The sequence below is a fragment of the Pagrus major genome, chromosome 23 (assembly GCF_040436345.1).
Source record: "Pagrus major chromosome 23, Pma_NU_1.0".
Taxonomy (NCBI): domain Eukaryota; kingdom Metazoa; phylum Chordata; class Actinopteri; order Spariformes; family Sparidae; genus Pagrus; species Pagrus major.
The window spans coordinates 5,873,851-5,893,063 of record NC_133237.1 but is presented as its reverse complement, the minus strand read 5'-3'; the positions used below and the strand labels follow the sequence as shown (position 1 = coordinate 5,893,063).

The 19,213-nt window shown below is 42.4% G+C and overlaps 1 protein-coding gene across 1 annotated transcript in view; it reads right to left on the bottom strand.

The window, feature by feature from the left end:
- LOC141019544 (myosin-10-like) overlaps nucleotides 1-18,652 on the bottom strand; it is a 54,928-nt gene extending 36,276 nt beyond the window's left edge. The window contains exons 1-3 of the mRNA XM_073494493.1: nucleotides 18,507-18,652; nucleotides 16,512-16,889; nucleotides 10,018-10,174 (exon numbers count right to left, since the gene is read on the bottom strand). Of these exons, the coding sequence (XP_073350594.1) occupies nucleotides 10,018-10,174; nucleotides 16,512-16,856 (502 nt within the window). The 5' untranslated portion in view covers nucleotides 16,857-16,889; nucleotides 18,507-18,652. The remainder of the gene's footprint in view (nucleotides 1-10,017; nucleotides 10,175-16,511; nucleotides 16,890-18,506) is intronic.
- Nucleotides 18,653-19,213: the final 561 nt, after the last annotated feature.

Sequence of the window (19,213 nt, the reverse complement as noted above, 5' to 3'; positions counted from 1 at the left end):
TTGACAGCTGAGATCACAGACAGAAATAGATTGTCATCATGGGTTAGTGAATGTCCCCACCCTTGAGGAAATGACAGCAGTGTGTGAGGGAGCACCTGAGTGAGTGTGTGAGGGTAGAGATACATTAAACACACACACATGCAAAGGTGGAGAGGAAGCTATTGTCATCAACACCTTGAGTTTTCTCACTTAGCATGTTAAGCTGTTTAATGCATGTCAACACTCCTGAGCTTTGGTTTAAACATGTGAACCTGCATTTTGATAACAAGTAAAGGATTACAGCGAGATAGGAAATTAGTGTTTAGATACAGTATATAAACTGCAGACTACAGTGGTGATGTATGGCTCATTAATGCTTAACTACAACGGTATTGAACACGATTATCAGTAGCATCATTCATTTAATGTTACCCATTAGATACTCTGCCTTAATAGCAATACAAAAAAATCGTAATGTTTTGTAGTAAAAAGAGAAAAAACTGCAGAAACACAGTGATTTCATACCAAATACTGCATCACCTGATCCTAATAAAACACTTGAGCACTCCCACTTCACTTTGTTTGAAGCCAAGAAAAATTGACTCAACTCAAAAATCTCATCTGTGCCATCACTTTGAATGTTCATGAAAATTAAGTCCATACACACATACTGACGCACTTGCACACAGATAAATTCATTTGATTTACAGCAAGGGCTCCATGGGTTAGCAGTGTCTCTCTGTCTTTATTAGATGGTTGGCTTTGGGGCCACTTCAAAGGAAAAGCTTGGGAGATTATATGATCTTTTGATACAATTATTCACTTTTTGAGTCAGAGGAGAAAATCAATATCTTTCATTTTTGTCTGTTAAACAGATGGACAGATCATGACAGTGGGGGGTTTAAGGGGGTTATGTGCTGGACCATTTTTTGGCTGGTTGCAGTAACTTTCCTGGAGCCTCAGTTGGTTGCATGGCAACTGCTCCCAGCCGAGAAACAGAAACACCTCGTAAAATTGTGAATTTTTTCATCATACTTCAGTTTATGGACAATTTCTACAAACAATAGATACCATGCTAATTAGTGAGCACTAGAAGTGCTGGTAGTCTTTGTGCTAACTGGCTGCTGGCTGTAGATCCATACATGAGCTGATATGTTTCCCACATGTTGTACATGACACAAGTATTTTCTTTGTTCCCCCGAAACTATTCTTTTATTTGTACAAAGACAAAAAAAGACTGGAGACAAGAGTTAGGTTAATTAGGTTAAATATGTTCTGTTTCAAGTACTTCATGTTTAAATTGCGAGTTGATGATGGCTAACTTTGGTAAGAGAAATGGAATGTAATAGATTAAACAGTATATTTAAGAGAAGTGTTGAACACATATGGCTGTTAGAGTCTCTTGCTTGTTACACTCAGCTTCTCAGCCACATGTCCTGTGGGCTTGTGTTTGGCTCGTAAGGCTCGTGTTATACTGTCTGAGCTCAGCTCCACAGAGAGCATTCAGACAGGCTTTTGGAGTCTTTCCCTTTTCAAGTCCCACAAAGCACATTTTTCAAATGTTTCTGACGGAGGGGTGAAATGAGAAAATCCTGGGAGGGGAAAAGAGGGGTATCGAGATAGATAGAGCGATAATAAAGAGAAAGAGATAGAGAGAGGGGTTTAGAGGACCAGGTCCCACGTGTTTTTCATGGAGAGGTGCTGGACTGGTGTGGAAAACATTCTTGGAATAATTAGAAGAGTCTTTGAAATCCAATATGTCTATTCCCCTGCATTAACCGTACTTCATGTCTGTTGGCCTGAAGATATGTGCCGGCTATATGGCAGCATAGCAGAGAGACAACATATGAGTAGCGCAGTAGAATTGGTATCCATGGCTCAAATTCCCAGTCGGGAGTCAGTGAGTGGGACTGTAACATCTGGTGAGGGTGGGACTGAGAGTTTCATGCAGTTTGAGTAGTTGTACTACCTGTAGCTTGTGCTTGCTGTAGAGGACTAGCAACACGCATAAGTGACACAGAGCAGTACATGGAGAAGAGTGACACATGGCAACAGTGAGGCGTACTGTACCTTTTGGTTCACTGACCACAGTGGTCATGATGCCAGACAAAGTACCAACAGCTTCAAAATAGCAAACACAACAACACAGAGACGTACTTATGTTCTCATTTCCCACAATAGTGACAGGGTGCATGGTCTATCCTCTGCTTCTGATATACTCTGTCACGATTCAGACTGTTGTTGGTTAGACTGGCTATACAAATTTTAATTACATTCCAGTCATAAACTCATAATCAATAACTACTCCAAATCAACACAATTGTATGCTCATCATCTAACCTTTAATCTAATCTATCTAAAACATTCTGAACAGAGTGATTCTGAATTCCATTTTGCTTACAGCTGAACAATATGCAATAAAAATTATATTGCAATGATGTTATTGATGTGATTTTTGCTGGGGTCCTTATCAAACAATAATGTTCTCTCATGTCTGGAAAATGATATGTAGGCTGGGGCATCTCTTTAACACCACAATGCTTCATTTATAATGGTATGTTGTGACGCATTTTACCATTGCAGATTTGAATATTGCACTTAGCCATATTGCGATTTCTAAGATATATCGATTACTATTACTAGTACTGCCCTATTAATACTTGATTTATCTTTCAGTGTTGCTGCTAGAACAATGCCACTACTTTCTCTGTGGGCTAGGTTCATCTTGGTTCCTCACAGCTCTTCTTTTCCAGCTGATGATCCAAATGAAAATTCTGTATTTTGTCATAAATCGAAAAAAGTTGTCTCTCTTCCTACACGTGAGCAGAGGCAATATTTTACTACAGCACAAGGTGTGATATGCTGTGATCCACAATGCCTGCCTATGTGTGGCCCAAAACTGCAGGAAGAAGACTGCATATATGTCATCAGCTTATTAAAATCTGTGACCTCTTCCTTTTGGCAGAGTTTAGGTGTTATTGTAAAATGCAATGAAAGCACTATACGAGGAGAGTAGCAGAACTCCACTCTGTTTTTCTACTTTGTCATCACGTCTGTTTGGAAACAGCTCCTATGAAGCATCATGGACAACTCCCAGCTCGCCTGCTGCTGTCACACATCATCATGTCCATTTATTGTCAATGTTTTACACTGTCAACATGGATTACCTGTTAAGTGTCCCATGGAAACATAATACACATTATCACCACTGCTGCTCAAAGGCCAACAATGAGTTCTACACACTTCTCTGGGCGGGGTTATCCACTAAAGACAGTGGATATCTTGAGTAGCAGTTTGCACTACAAGTCTTACACATAGGCAGTTTTGTTTATGCACAACAGCACGCTTTCCAAGGGTGTAAAATTAGCCTTGTGCTGTTGGGTGTTGCCTTAAGGCCAATGAAAGGGGAGAGAAAGCAGTTGTGGCAGATATGGCAGAGAGTATTTGGCAAGGTAATCGATTGCAGATGGCAGCCGTCGGGCGGCTTGTTTGGCCCACAGTGGTTCTTTGTGATGGCTAGGCCTGCCATAATCCAGCAGGACAAGGCTGTTTTCGTGTGCTGTGTGTTTATGCTGGCACCTCTAATATCGCAGTGCTAAGCTCTGTAGCCCCACAGGAATCCAGACACACAAGGGGGAGCAGGGGTCCAGCCACACAGGGGCAACTGTATCAGTGTGAGACTGTGTGGCCGCGTACAACTGAATCTAGTGGAGTCAGAGAAAGAATATAAAATAAACTGAATCAAAAAGCGATCAAATGTGACAAGAGTGTCACGTTTGTATTATTTATTCAAGTGAAATAGGGCTGCAATCCACTATTCTTTTCATTGTCGATTAATGTGTTGTTAGTTTCTAGATTGATTGATTAGTTGTTTGGTCTGTCCAATGACAGAAAAAGGTGGAAAAAAGTTCATCAGTGTTTCCTTAAGCCCAAAATGTAATCCTCAGATGTCTTGTTTTGACCACAACCTAAAGATACTCAGTTTACCGTCATAAAGGAGTAAAGAAACCAGAAAATATTAATGTCGAAGAAACTGGAATCAGAGAATGTTGACATTATTTCTTAAAAATTACTCAAACTGATCATCAAACTATTGTAGTTGCTGATTAATTTATCATCTGACAAATAATTAATCAATTGATTAATTGTGGCAGCTCTAAAACGAAACTGGGTCACACATCTAGGCAGCAGCGACAGGCAGAGGTGAAACAAAGTAAAATTGCCTCAAAAATGTGGCTGAGTTTTGTGAATGTGTTAATAAATACAGATGTGTCATCAGTTGCTCATTAAACACAGTGACTGAAAAGATCAAGCACCAGTCAGCCAGCTGCTTCTCTCCCTGGCCTGCAGTGGGTGTCAGGGAGAGGGCAGTCCCAGCATCAGTCAGGTAACCCTATCTGTCCTACTCAGGCTTCTGGTATCAATGCTATGTGTCTCTCATGACAACACCAACCAAGAACGAGGGGAATACATGACAGAGACTTTAAATCATCGTCTCTCAGTTCTATGAATGTCTCTGACAGTCACACAGACCACCTGGCTTCATGGCAGTGAAGAGTGTTGACTATTGACTACACATGTGTAAACACACGCAAAGTCAACAAGATTGGCTTATATACAGGTGGACTGTGGCTTATTCTTCCTAAATTTTCCCTTGAATGTTTGTCTTATTTTTTTTGTAGACCTGAATAGGGAAATGACCTAAAATACCCATCCCAAGTTTCACCTTTATGTCCTGAAATAAAGACAATAGTCTAAATAATTAACGCAATAGCTGTGGGTGAAATAGATACAGTCTTCTTAACATTCATACTTATTCTGTGATTTCTGCCAAGCCTCTGCAATCCATTAACCTGTAATATCTAAAAAAAAATGTCAACTGAGAATAAAAGATTCAGGCTTCTTTCATTTAACAGTAACATGCTGTACATATACATGACAACTGACACACAACAGCCCTCCCAGTCATCGCCCTATCCAGACTAGATAGAAGAAGTGTCAGGGGGAAAGTAAATCAGAAAAGATGTATGATCCCCAACAGAAATATGATTTTATCCTTTATGAACTCCACAGCTGTCTGTCGTCTATGACTCATCTGCCCGTATGTATTTGTATGTAGTATGTGTCTGTGTGTGCTTGTGTGTGTATGTGTGTAAGACAGAGAATGTTTGCAGTACACTCATGCAAACATACTGTTTAAACAGGCTTCCCCATTTGTCTGAAAGTCATCCCCTGAACATGTAGTGAGTACAAACAGTCTTTTTGAAGACCGGGAAAAAGTCCCTGACACACACACACACACACACACACACACACACACACACGCACACACACCTGTCTTGTCACTCAGGCACTGGGTGTGCCCTTCACCAGGCCTCCTCTCCAGTCCTCACTGCCCCAACAAGAGGCCTCATTTCTTAGGGAAGAGCTCTGTGGCTCCAGTCCTCCCTATCTGCACCCTCACACACACACACACACACACACACACACACACACACACACACACACACACACACACACACACACACACACACACACACACTACACCCTGGTCCCAGCCCCCTTCAGACTGCACAAAGCCCCCATTGTGAGGCACAATGCTGGCCGCCCCCTCTGCCTTTCCCCTGTACCCTCTGCTCTGTTTCCCCCATAACTCTGTCCCCTCTGCCCCCTCTTGCTTTTGCCTGACTCCCTCATTCTCTGCTTTTCTTTGCCTTCTTTCCTCCTCTACTCTCTCCTCTTTATTCTTAAATCTCCACTACCAATCCTGTGTCGTGTCTGTAGGGTTCTTCCCTCTTTTATCCTCCTCAGACCTTTCCCCCACTATCCCCCTTCAATATTAAGGCCTTCAACGAACCCTCGTCTCTCCCTGTCTCTCTCCCAGCATGGACCTCCCTCTCGCCTCCGAGATTTTCCACTTCTCTGAGTGTTGTTTCACCTCCTATATCCCCCCCTCTGTGCTGCTGGATAAGAGACATGTCATGTCTAGAGGATCTGTAGTTCATGTGGGGTAGAATGATTGTTATTACAATGTTTCTCTCTCTGTCGTGGCTTTCATACTATTTGGGGATATGTGGGGTGGAGTGTAGAGGATGAGTTCAGTTTTATCTTTTGCCAAACAGCAGCTGATGAGCAGACAGTGGCTCTTAGTATCACTCATACTTCGTAGTTGGGAACCAATGTTGTTTCTGGGTAGCTCAACCCACTTTTTTGCTTGTGTGAGTGCACCGATTTCCAGCCTCCTTCCAGTCTCTTTTTTGCAACTTCCGTAAGTTCTCTTCGACTTAATTTTCACCTGGTATCATCTGTGTGACAGGTGTGGGAGCTGTGTGAGAATGTGGACCTACCATCTGGAAAACTTGCCATTCATCTTTCTCACACTTCTAACAAACACCTGCATGAAGCGTAGAGCACATAAGCAGCAATGTCGGAAGATATCCACACCCTTCTGTGAGAAATAAAAACACCTGAAACAGGTAGGGGTTTGTTCAGCCATTTCTGAACATGTTTTACCATTCAGTGCCATCTGTGCGGCTTAAGATTCTTGGAGTTGCACAACTTGCACGCGCACCACATTTGCTTCAAAGTGAAAGAAGCAGCCATAACTTTGACCATTGGGTGGAGTTGCAAGACTGGCAGTAATCTAAAGAAATCCCACTGTGATATTTAATTTGCCAATATCTCTTTGCCAAGATCCAAACCATAGTTTGTCAATTTAATGTTGACTTACACACATGCATATATGCAGTGTTTCACATGTTTTGTTGAAGAGAGGTCTACTGCTCCAGTGCATACATACAGAGGAGCCATCTGTGGCATTCACCTCAGAAAATTAGGACCTGCCCGGTGAGGCCCTGTGGTTTCTTGAGTAAGCTGAGCTGCAGTAACACTACTGTATAATGCAGTTGCCACCTGGGTGTTAGTCTGCTTTATCTGTCTTCCTGAGAAACAGCAGCATGAGCCAGACAAGAGGGAAAAAAATGAAAGAAAACACAAATGCATGCACACAGTCTCTAGGAATCTGAATATGTGGCACAAACCTTGTGGTCTGACTGTTTGAGGGGTGAAATAAGAGAAAATGGGGACACAGCGTTGTTAGTTAAACAGAGGCCTAACCATGGCAACCCTGGCTACACCCTGACGTGGAGGAGCGATGAGAAGGTGGACATTCCACACACTTGTCCTCCTGTGTTTCCTGATCAAAGCAGGAGAGGGAAGGAACAAAGCAAACTGAGCCACCACAAAGCTTCCAGCAGAGCTGCGGTTTGTATTTTTCATGTTAAGTGAAAGGCGACCAAAATGCCTTCAAGGATGTGGGGAATTTTCCTCTTCAGCGTCTTCCAAGCCAGAACATTCTGGTCGAAAGAAAGAGAAACAGAAAGAAAGAAGAAGTCTGAACAAACTAGTGAGTAAAGCAAAGAAAGGGGTAGTCATTGAGGGAAGAAAGAAAGCAATTATAAACCAGTAGGAGATTCTAAATAGCTTTGGAGCGTTAAAAGACACAGCTTTTCTCATCCTGAACAGGAAATAGAAACCAACTGAAGGAGATTTCAGTGAATTACATTAAATAAAAGCCCCTCACTGCTGCCAGTTTAAATACTGTCACTCTCACCAAGTGACACCTCTGTTAGACATCCCAGGGGAAGGTTATTTTGGTCACACACACAGATACACTCAGGTATCCATGGTGACGCACCCCTGCTCACCCAGCAGAGGGTAACGGGCTGCTCGGACGATTGCGACAACTTGACGATGACTCAGCTTGTAGAATTTAGCACAGCATGGTATGGAGAGCTGGGACAGCGATGACCTCATTCCAAGGGCTGCTTTGCCCCCCGCCTCTCCCCTCGCTTCTGAGGGACAGCAGTCCAAAAGAATGAACACCGCCGACAGGGAATAAGGGGGTAAGAGTAAAGAATGGTGGCACAGGAGAGGTGTCTCATATCCAGACAAACATCTTGCATAGTGATAATAGTATGGGTGGAGTGTGTGGTTCTGAATAAAGCTATATTTAGTGTGAGGAACATATGGTTAGTGCAACAAAAGGGATGCCAACAGGAATGGAGTGAGTTAAGAAGGTTTGGGAAACATTAGCCCCATATTTTCCTTAACAAATACAGTTCTCCAGGACTTTGGAGCTCTGATCTTCACATAATACACACTTTAAGGTCCAGAACCAAACATTAAAAATCAATGGTCCACATTCTGGCTCTGCTCAGCCCAGGGCTCCAGTTAAAGTCTCAGCTGTGTGGAGATCCAGCCCGCCTAGACCAGAGCCCAGAACACAGCCTGAGGGTGTGTAATGACAGGGAGCCTCCAGCACATCAGTCAGACACACAAACCCTGGAGCTTTACAGCCGCAGCTGCAGAGGTCAACCAGAACATCAGTGACAATGTCACCTCAAGGCTAACGTATGTTGGGACAAATATTATAATAAAAGGCAAGGGAAACGTTGGCAAACATGCTTTTTATAGAATCAAATCCTGTGGATGTAAAACAAAAGGGAGAAAGTAATGCTGTTGTTTCACGGTTTGACACTGACAGCACACAGCAGAGAGGCTGAGGCTGTCTAAACACTGATAGACTGTGATAAAGGTTCTGCTTATCGCAGCGGTTCTTCTACATCAGAGATTCAAAAACAATTCGTCAGACCCAAAGTGGGTCACAGTCCCTGTTTCTTGTGGCTCTTTTACTTTTTCAACATGCTCAGATGTTCAAATCTTGATAATGCACACACTGCAAGGTGCAGACTAAGATGCACAACTCTTCTCCTAAAGACTTTATTCATTTGAACAATTTGGACTATCTTTGACATGAACCTAAAATATAAACTGCAAACAAGCTAACATTTTGAGCATGCAACAGCTGCAGCTCACGGCATGAAGCAGCTTTGCAGGATGAAAACAACTCTACAAGATCTGTTAATGACAACCTGAAGACTGACGCTGGCTGAACCTGCTCTCTCTCTCTCTCTCTCTCTTTCTCTACATATCTCTTTGTCACAGGGCATCAGTTCTAGCAGGCAAGCCTCTCAACACCAACGCTATTAGGAGCTCAGAATTGTCTAACCCTCGCTACTTGCTTCCTCTAAACAGAGAGAGAGGCTGTTGTCTGTCTCTGCTGGCAGTATAATGCTGATACACTGTAGATAACCAAATAGACAGCAACACAATAAATCATAAGAAATCCACATGGAAGAATGTACTTTTAGTTGAGCTGTTGAATAATTCAGAAACACTCAAACACAAAATATTTCAATATAAGGAAACAAAACAAACAAAACTTTCTAAGAGTGTCTCTGCATTATATTTTTCTTAAAAGTTTGGGAAGCAAACACAAAGTATGGATGTTTGGCAGCACAAATTTATCCTAAAATAATATCATTACTATGAATTGAACCTGTCTGAATTTGAACTTGCATGCTTGGAAAAAAAGTTGCAGTGATTCAAAAAAGAAACCAGTCCAATCCTAGATGCTTTGCCTAGTGTTTACATTGTTGACGATGGTTGAACAGCCTCTTATTGCCATGTAATAACTAATTGACGACATGACACGGTAACAAATCTGCCAGATAGTTAGTCATCTACTTGACCCCCTCCTTATGACAGCAAACCTCTCAGACATTATCGGTGATGTCACATCCTCTCTGACCTTATGACCTTTCACACACTTCACACACTTTCTTCACATACTAATCTCCTGGACTATGCAGCCAAACCCCATGCTGCCTGCAAGTGAGCTAAACTCCCGGCCAAATGTGCACATACTTGCATAAAAAAACAACAGTTTCCGGCATTTCTGGATCTGATGCTACCAGAACCCATAATTTTTCCAACTGAAAGTCAAAACATATTTGTATCTCCCTGGAGATGACGAAAATACTTCTACAACTCATTAAATGTTATCTTGAAAAATTAAAAATCACACAATAGATGATCATCATAACACACTGTCAATGAAGACCAAATTAAAAGTAAAGAGCTTAATAAAAAACAAAATTAAAAGGTCAATTTGAGGAAAATGAGTGCCTGTCATACCTTGAAGCATGCAGCGGTATGCTGACTCAGAGATGGCATAGATGTGCGGAGGCATCTCGTGCCTCTTCTTCCCTCTGTACATCTCAATGATGTTCTCTGAATAGATGGGCAGGTTCTTGTAGGGGTTGATTACCACACAGAAAAGGCCAGAGTATGTCTGTAAAGATACAAAACAGAAGAACATGGGAAATGATTACACAGTAAGGAACAAAGAGAAGCTGCAGCTCAACATCAGAATCACTTTATTTTCAAGAAATGTTAAAACATATTAACAAAGCCATGGCTGTTTTTCAAATCCTGCTGGAAACAGGCAAGATAAACTCTCACTAGCCAGAATTGGAAGAGAGAAAAATGTAAAACATCAGTGTCCTTCACATTAAAATGGAACAGGCAAGTCATAGTGTTTTAAATCATCAGGTCTGCATTCTGTCAGTGTAGCAGGAGCTGTCATTACCCACGTTTTAGGAGCTTACATCATTGTAGCTGGCATGCAACATAGTGATAGACACAGGGCAGACTGAGTAAATGAAACACTAAACAGACTGTTGTGTCTTCTGAAGCATCACAATGCCCTGAGAGCGCTATTAAGACTTTAAATCAAACACAGAGCTACACAAAAGAGTGTATGGACATTATAAAGACTCATGTGGCAGCAAGGAGCTTGCACTGCAAACGTTTAGCCTACTTTCTGAGTTATGGTGTTGCATTTGGCTGTGTAATTAGCCCGAAGATTTCTCCCCAGAGAGTGTGTGTGGTATGAACACTTCTCAGCTATGCTGCAGGCTGAAACGACCAGGCAGCGAGGCAGCCAGGAGTGAGTGAGAGGCCCTGGTGGGGCAACGGTTGTCTCTCATTCTGCAGATGCTGCTGTAGACTACACAGAGACAAAACTGCTAACCAGTAGTATGACATTGATCACTGGCATGGCAATGCCCACCTCTACTTACCTCACTATCTACTCACATACAGTACATACTTAGAAACATGAACTTTAACTACTAACAGTTACATGCAAATGTATACATATATATATATGAACCTTAAACCATTAAGAGTGGAAGAGAGTCATAACAATACTGAAGGAATGTAGAACTAAAACTGGATCAGTTAGACAGTTAGAAATAAAATAGTAGTTAGAGGTTGAGGAAAAAAATACGTTCTTAAATGCATTGCGATTCTCTCTTGAAACACTGATTCAGAAAAGTCAATAATCAAAAAATTAAAACCCGATACTTGACATTATGATCGACTGAAACAATTTTGTAAAAATGGACTGTTCGTTCATTCGGGCTGAACCCATTGGATGGTGAAACGTAATGATATTTATGGATTAATCGATGAATGTAACCAATTAAAAATGTATTAATGGACAATTAGAGATGGGAACAAATACAACAAAAAGTATCTAATTAAAATACAAGTATTTTTTTCATGTAAAAATACAAAAATACATTCTATACAAACTGATATGATTACATTTTAGCCATTTAGTAGAATCAATATAGGATTTTGTTGGGTCAGTTGTCATTATTTTGTGTTATTAAGTTTATCAATCAAGCTGGCTCCCTGCTGGCTTCAAGGTCAGTGTGGCAGAAATGTTTGTTCTTTCTCCTTCTGGGACCACATGTACACTCTGCAGATACTTTTCGTTTACAAGGAGTACTTGCATTACAAAACTAAAAAAAATCAGGAGTATAGGAAAGAAAAAAATAGCACAATCTGTTTAATGTTTTGAGATGAAGTTCAGGAGTTGGAGATCATAAAAAAGCCTGAGTTCTCTACAGAGGCTGTAATAAAATGACTGAGCCTGTTTTAAAGAGCTGTAATTGTTTCAAGAACTGTTCATTCTGCTCTTTTCTCCTGTTGCTCCTGCTGTCAATAAATAGCATATATGGCATGTAATATTTACAGAACCTATGTCCTAAAGGGGTCTTTTCATATCAAGTATCAATCATTGTGACATCTCTTAATTAAAACTACATCCAAGGCCAAATGAGGCACCATGCTGCGAGTGACTCAGCAGCCATAGGTTCACAAAGCAGGTCCCAGAGAGAAGACTGTTGCTATTATGTAACTGCTCAGTTTGGGCCCTCAGTCAGCAGCATTGAGCAACTGATGCTCTGTACTGCTGATATAAAATAAACACGAAGCAGAAAGGGGTAGGAGAGAGAAGGTGGCAAAGACGAGGGAGGCTGACAGAAATGAAGAGTGGTGCAATGATCCGGCTGACAGGGCTCCCTTAGGTCCAATCCAGTTGAGAAGCTGAGGTGTAACAAACAGTGAACCGTGTTCTCAGCCTTGCAGTAAATTGGTCCCAACCTGAGAGGAGGAGAGAGCTCAGAGACGGAGAGAGACAGGGGCCTGCTGAAATTCTAACTCTCCACTCTCCTTTTCGAGGCTAATGAAAAATTAATTCACCCTTATCTGAAAACTGGAGCTGCTATAAATAGGGGGTCTGTTCTGTTCTCTTCTGTTCTGCGACAGGGTTCTGCACTGAGGCAGCTGGCGAGGCTGCACAGAGATGCCTGGACTGTAGGTGGACGGACCCAGGCCACTGAGGGGTTAAAGGGGGCATTGTAATTTGCTGCTTCATGTCTTCATATGCATATTTTATTTGGTTAAAACTGGACAGAGTGTCTTGTTTTGAATAGAGCTGAAATGGTGCGTCAGTCAATCTGATCTCTAAAAATAACTCCAGTGGTTGAATTGAGGTTGAGTCTGGCATTTATCTACAGTTAAAGTCAGAGGTCCTTTTCTTTATCCACCAATCTCTGTGTTCAATTTAACAGAAATGCCTAAAAAATCAAAAAGCAAGACATAATTTTTGCATGCTTGTTGTTGCACTCATAGTGAAAAATCTTGCAGGATCGTTGCAGAATATAGAACATTTACTACTGCTGTTGCCAGCTCCCAGAGCATACGGCTAACTCAACACCGCCTGCCAAACCGACATGTCTGGCCCCGTCCAGGAAAGAGAAGGTGATATTTCCACTGTGTAATCAGATCCAGGGGAGGGGATGCCGTGGCCTAGTAACAGCTGAGCAACACACAGCCAACAGCAGACACAACAGCCGACCCCATCTGCCATCTCTGATCAGTGAGGCAGCGTGCCTACAGTATGTTGATAGGCCCTTCTCCACTGTAGAGGTTGCAGAGGGCACTCTGGGTGCAGAGGCAGCCTCAGTGCCATTGATCTGTGTGGAGTACAGGAGACCTTGACCATTCCCTTGACAGCGCTTCGCTCTAGTGATTTCATAACAAAGCTCGTGAATACTTCCGACGAGGCTTTTGAAATATGATCAATACACTGAGATGCATGGTATCCAATAACATCAACAGCAGCAGCACACCTGCTTTTCTGCAGCTTTAATAAGTTGGAAATTCTTGCTCGCTGAATTCTAGAGCAGGGTGGCCATCATACCGCAGTATGTTAACAATGCAGCATGAATCAGTGGTATTCTATTTCTAATTCATGGTTATGTTTTTCAAAATCATGGTGACACGAAAAGAAAACAGATATCGAAGGTTGCATTTGACTTTAATCCACACGTCTCCACAGGGATGTGGGAAGGAGCATGACGGTGCACTTTTATTTGCATTTGTTTTTTTTCTGTGCTGCTTTACCTGTTGCCCTGCAGCAGATCCAGCATTAGAAAATAGAACAAAATCTGAGTAGGAAAATGGGGCATGTTCGGCTTGCACACAAATAGCACTTGAATAACAGAAATAATCGAAATGTCATAAAATTAATAAGGTGAGATCAAGATGAAAGAAAGACAAGAGTCCATGTCACTGTTGTCCAGGAGCAGTGAGGCACAGAGAGAGAGTGTGGGAAAGAGTTGGTGAAGACAGGACGGACACTGAGCTGCAGCAGCAGAGCTGAAGTGGGCGGCAGGAGACAGACAGACGGACGATCTTTTTGCCATGGAAGAATGCTGAGGCTTTCTGACAGCTGAGGCTTATCTAACGACACAAAGGCCTGCTTGTAGCCCCGCTAGTTTGGTGTAGCCTTGTGTGTAGTGCTGCGGTTAGCCTCTGACTCACCACCTCACAGATAGCAAGCTGCTACAATAAATGAGTTGGCTAAACACGCTGACTGACTTCGCACAGATGGAGCCGTCAGATGGGCAAAGGGCCACAGTGGGAGCCGGCATGGGAGAGAGGAATCAATCATAGCTACCACACAAAGGCCTGAAACCGCAGAGGTAGCCTTCAGGTTGCAGTTGCTGCACAGTAAAGGTGTGCGATCGCAATCCACAGAAAGAATATAGGCAAACAGAGAGAACATGATCACACTTTTGCCAATATTACTAAGAAGTTGACGGATGTTTAAGTGGCAAAATAAGGATTTCTGTTGGTAATGACTTTACTGTATGTGTGTAGGGGGGTTGATGAGGTAATTGATCAGTATTAGCCAGGGATGAGGAACCTTTGGAGGAACCTTTGAAGGAACTTTGTGCGTTTCCACCACAGGGACCAGGATCTAAATTAAGTTCCTGGGACATTATATGATACCCCAAAAAGTCCCTGCTCCAATGCTTGACTTTCCATAAGTACAGGAACTTTGGGGGTTTGGCTTGCAGTGCTAAACATTTCCCTAATCTTTGTGGGTGTTTAGACCTCAGTAGAAATGCAGACAACAACTAGATGAAGGAACCTTTGATTTTCATAAGAAAGTAGTTCCTTGGGCTAAAATTTCCACATACTTTGGGTGTCAAAGGGGCTACTGTGTCAAAAATAAAAAACCTACATTATTACAGTATTGTGAATTGCGGTATATAGCTTTATGTTATCATTTTTTGTTGGATCTTGATTCAAAATACCCAGTTTACCTATCTGTATTTTAAAAAAGTGCCTAACTGCAAAGTAACTGAGAGCAGAGGAGCCACTTGAATATCTGAAAGTGAAGTGAACTACAGACTGCAGTATGCATGCCCAGTAAAACCATACCGGTTAAAAGGTAAATATTTACATAAAAGTAGGTGAGCAGCAGACTTTAGCAGATCTATGCTGATCCCACTATGATTCAGACAGGGAAGTCCTCCCTTGCATCCACCCCAACTAAGGACACAGCCTGGGGGAGGCATTATATTATGTCTGCAGTAGATGTAGCTGAGCTTTGGGGGGTAAGTCAAACACACTGGAAAAAGTTGGGGGTTTCTTCTTCTAAGAGTGAGCTGAATGGGAAAATTCTCTTCCTGATAGAAAACCAAAACAGCCAGACACATGTTTTCAATTTCTCTTGGCCATGGGGCAAATTAACAAGCTCCAAAGCCAATTCTGAACCACAAAGAAGTAGAAACCATGACACCATGGTATGAGAGAGAAAATGAAGAGGAACCCGGGAGGGAACCGGGGGACTTGCATGTCAATTCAAAGCATATGGGAAGTTGATAATAACACCTTCACTGAAGGGTCAAGAGCCAGTGACGATGTTTTATCATGATGTGATGGGGAGAGCAACAATTGCCCCTGCAGTCTCTGAACCAGAGTCTCTCAGGTGATAGCCAACCCACATTCTATTCCTGGAAAACATGTCACTAAATGGGTCAAGATCACAACTAGAACATCACAGAGCAGCTCCATCTGTAGTCAAATTGGATTATGGGGACAGTGGCAATGCGACAATACACATAACTACAGACGTCGACTCTGATCAATTCAGAATGTGACACATAATTAAGAAACTAGACAAGAAAATCAATGCATTGTCCATAGTGACTCAAGTAATTTAAATGTGTTTGTTTTGGATTACGTTTTTGACCAGGGAGTTTTTCCAAAGTACTCTAATAAATTAAATTCATTTATAAATTTAAAAATGTTGGTCTTGTGGAACGGAATGAACCTTAGGTGACAGAATCCTTCTTTGTACCCTATATTTTGGGCCAAATTTGTTTATTTTTCCACAGTGGGTCTGCCACAGAAGAGAGAGAGAGGTCAAGCCATCTCTGTGATCAGACAAGGCCTGCCAGTAGGAGCACAGAGGAGGACAAACAAACTGAAACCAGTCGTGTTTATGTAGGAGGCCTGCCTTTGGCTGAGGTGAGAGGGAAACCACGATGGGAGGCAACAATCTGTATCCTAGAGGCACTAAGGAGAGAAGATTCAGCGGCGGTTAAAGTCTGGCAATGTTTAAAAGACCAGCGAGACCTGTCACTCATACTGTGTGCAAATATGTGTGTGTTTGTGTGGTCAGGATTCTTTCAGAACAGCCAAAAGCTCAATGCCCTCTCTGTTCCCAAACAAACACTGACAAATCAGATCTTACTTTAACATAAGAATGCAAAAGACAGCTAAAAGTTAAGACTGGTGTGCATTCAAGCAACAATACTGAAGATCTTTTCACAATTATAATAGCTTGGGGCGAAAGTCAATCTACAGCTGTGAGACCCAGGGGATCTTTGAGATTTAAGGTTAATCATTCCCCACTGTGGAAAGTATACACAGTAAGAAAAACAGACAATCTTTGAAGGGTCTTGGTCGAAGTCACTCACATATATGAGTCCCGAGTAGTAGCGGTCCTTCAGGTTGTGCAGCACAGACGCCTCATTCAGGCAGGTGAGCTCAGCCATGTCTTCCACTTTGCTGAACTTGGGCGGGTTCATCTTCTGGATGTCATCCTTGTTGATCACCACCTTCTTACCATTCTCGGCCAGCTCTACCAGCACCTCCTCGCCGCGCTCCTCCCGGATGCCGGCTGCCTCAAAGCCATGGCGCTCTGAGGGTACCCACACCAGCTTCTTGGCCGTCCAGTCGGCCTGCGTGGCTGGGTTGTAAACCACAGCCCGGTCCACGAACAGGTACCGCTCTGGGTCCTCTTGCCCACTCCGATGAGACATCTTAGCTGCGGTTTACCAGAGCAACGTGGCCACCTAGGACAGACAGGGAGTGGTACTTTAGACATTATATATGGGATATAAAATATCAGAAACAGCATACACATGTCATGTCTGATCACAGATGGTGTCTGTGATCAGTACAGACTCAACAAAGGGATATTGTACTTTCACTTTATGATTATTTGTATTTTTTGCTATTATTTCGTTTTTTAAACTGTAAATATTTAATACAAATATGACAAATCATATTATAAACAGTCAGATCAATGATAGGAGACAGGGACAAAATAAATCTCCTGCACTCTTATGTGGTAGGGGTCCACTGATATGGCTTTTTCAGGGCCGATGTTGATACCGATTATTAGAAACTAAGGACACTGAAAACCGATATTTGGGACCGATATTCATCAAGTGATGGAAAAAACTTAAGTACAATTTACTCAAGTACAGTTCTTAAGCACAATTTTCAGGTACTTTATTTTTGCTACTATATACTTCCTCTCCACAACAGTTAGTTACTCGTTGATTATTCAGTGTTTATAACTGTGACATGTTACCAATCAGATATTGTTGTGGGCGTGACATTTTGTGAGATGATGCTGCATAGGAGCCAAAATAATACATTTTTAAATGTGTTTATTTTATCAGCAATCTGATGGAAAAAATCACCAATAACGATCACTGGAAAAATCGGCCAGGGCTGATAATCGGTGTACCCCTGACATGTGGTATGACAGAGTAATACACAGGACACAGTGAGGAGGGGACATGCTCAGAGCATGACACACGAATTAAAAGTCGGAGCACATTTTAAAGGCAGGTTTTAGTGCAGGTCTGATGGTGTGCGCTTCTTCTTCTCACTGAATGGAGCCGCACAATACTAATGCGCATACTGCGTAGGCTGCTCCGCTCTCACGACAGATCAAACTGGACGTCGTGAATGGCCCATTACTGTTACTGGCGTGTCAACCTGGCAGTGTAGGGGAAACCCCACAGTTAACACATCACCATGTCGCCCTGATAATATCCACAACCTGCGCTTGTCTGTACAGATGGCGCTTATACAACAGATACGATGACTGTGCATTGGCAAGTCCCCAGAAAGCACAGAAACAAACAGTCCGGAGGGGAGGACGTCCTGTTTACAAATATTAGGCTAATATCTGCGCTAATTCACCTGCGCAAATGGAAATGCTAACCAATTAAGTTAATTTTGATAAGAAGATATGACAAATAAGGTTGCTAATGTTGGCTAAAAGTATGTGTATTACCAGGAGAATAAGCAAAAACAACTAGCTTCAGGGAAGGTAGCAAGTTTAGTTTAGCTCGAATTAAATAGTTCTCATGAAGCTAGCTTTAGCACTTTGTTTTATGTTGTTTCACCGTCACCTCAATAACACGTATAGGTTAACAAACAGGTCAGCAACTCAGGCTAACATTAACCTACCTGAGAATAAAAAAGGTGGGCTCTGAACTCACTAACCAAACAGCCAAACTAAGTTTCCAGAGCACCGTCCATCCTCCATCCTCAACACGGCTCCGTCCATCCACACCGGTGGTCCAACACCCCCATGCTCTCTCTCCTCCATGTCCTCGTTGTGAATGAGAATAATAACAATAATAACAATAATAACAATAATAATAACTCACCTGGTGTCAGTCAGTAAAAGCAGCGGTCAGATCCTGTTCACCGAGCACTCCGATATCCCCCTGACGCGACCCTGTGTGCAACTAGCTACCACACACAATTGAAATGCAGGCATGTATTTGGGCTTTGGTATGCAGCACAGGCACAGAGAGCGCTGCCTCTACACTGGAGCCCCTCCTAAACAGAGCACACTTGACCGCTGCTGCTGCTGCTGCTGCTGCGGCTCCCCGCCTACGATGGACTGTGCGCTCACATAGAGAGTGACCATGCAGATCATCAATACACCCACTGTGACACCGTGTGGGAGGATTCACCTGAGCGGTAATGTGGGCTGTGTGCACTCAGGACAGTCGTAATATGCTTTATCTCATGGACAAACACATTAAAATAATCATTTTCTCAGGACATTATGGTGTGGTTATCTCCGTTTAAAATCTATTCCTCAAATATCTATGCATTGCACACACCCACTGGATGCAGCCCACAGACAATTGGGCTCTCACTTTGCGGTCTCCCTCTTTGCTTCGTTGTGATTGGCTGGAATGAACCAACCCCCCAATTTGCTGCCAATCAATAACATGCTTGAAAATAAAAAAGGTTGCTATTGCAATTGTTGCTTGCCTACATGACTTCTTAAATAACTTGCATTATCACTGCTCAACATTTATTTGATATCTCACATTCTTTTTAAAATATAATTTCAGAATTA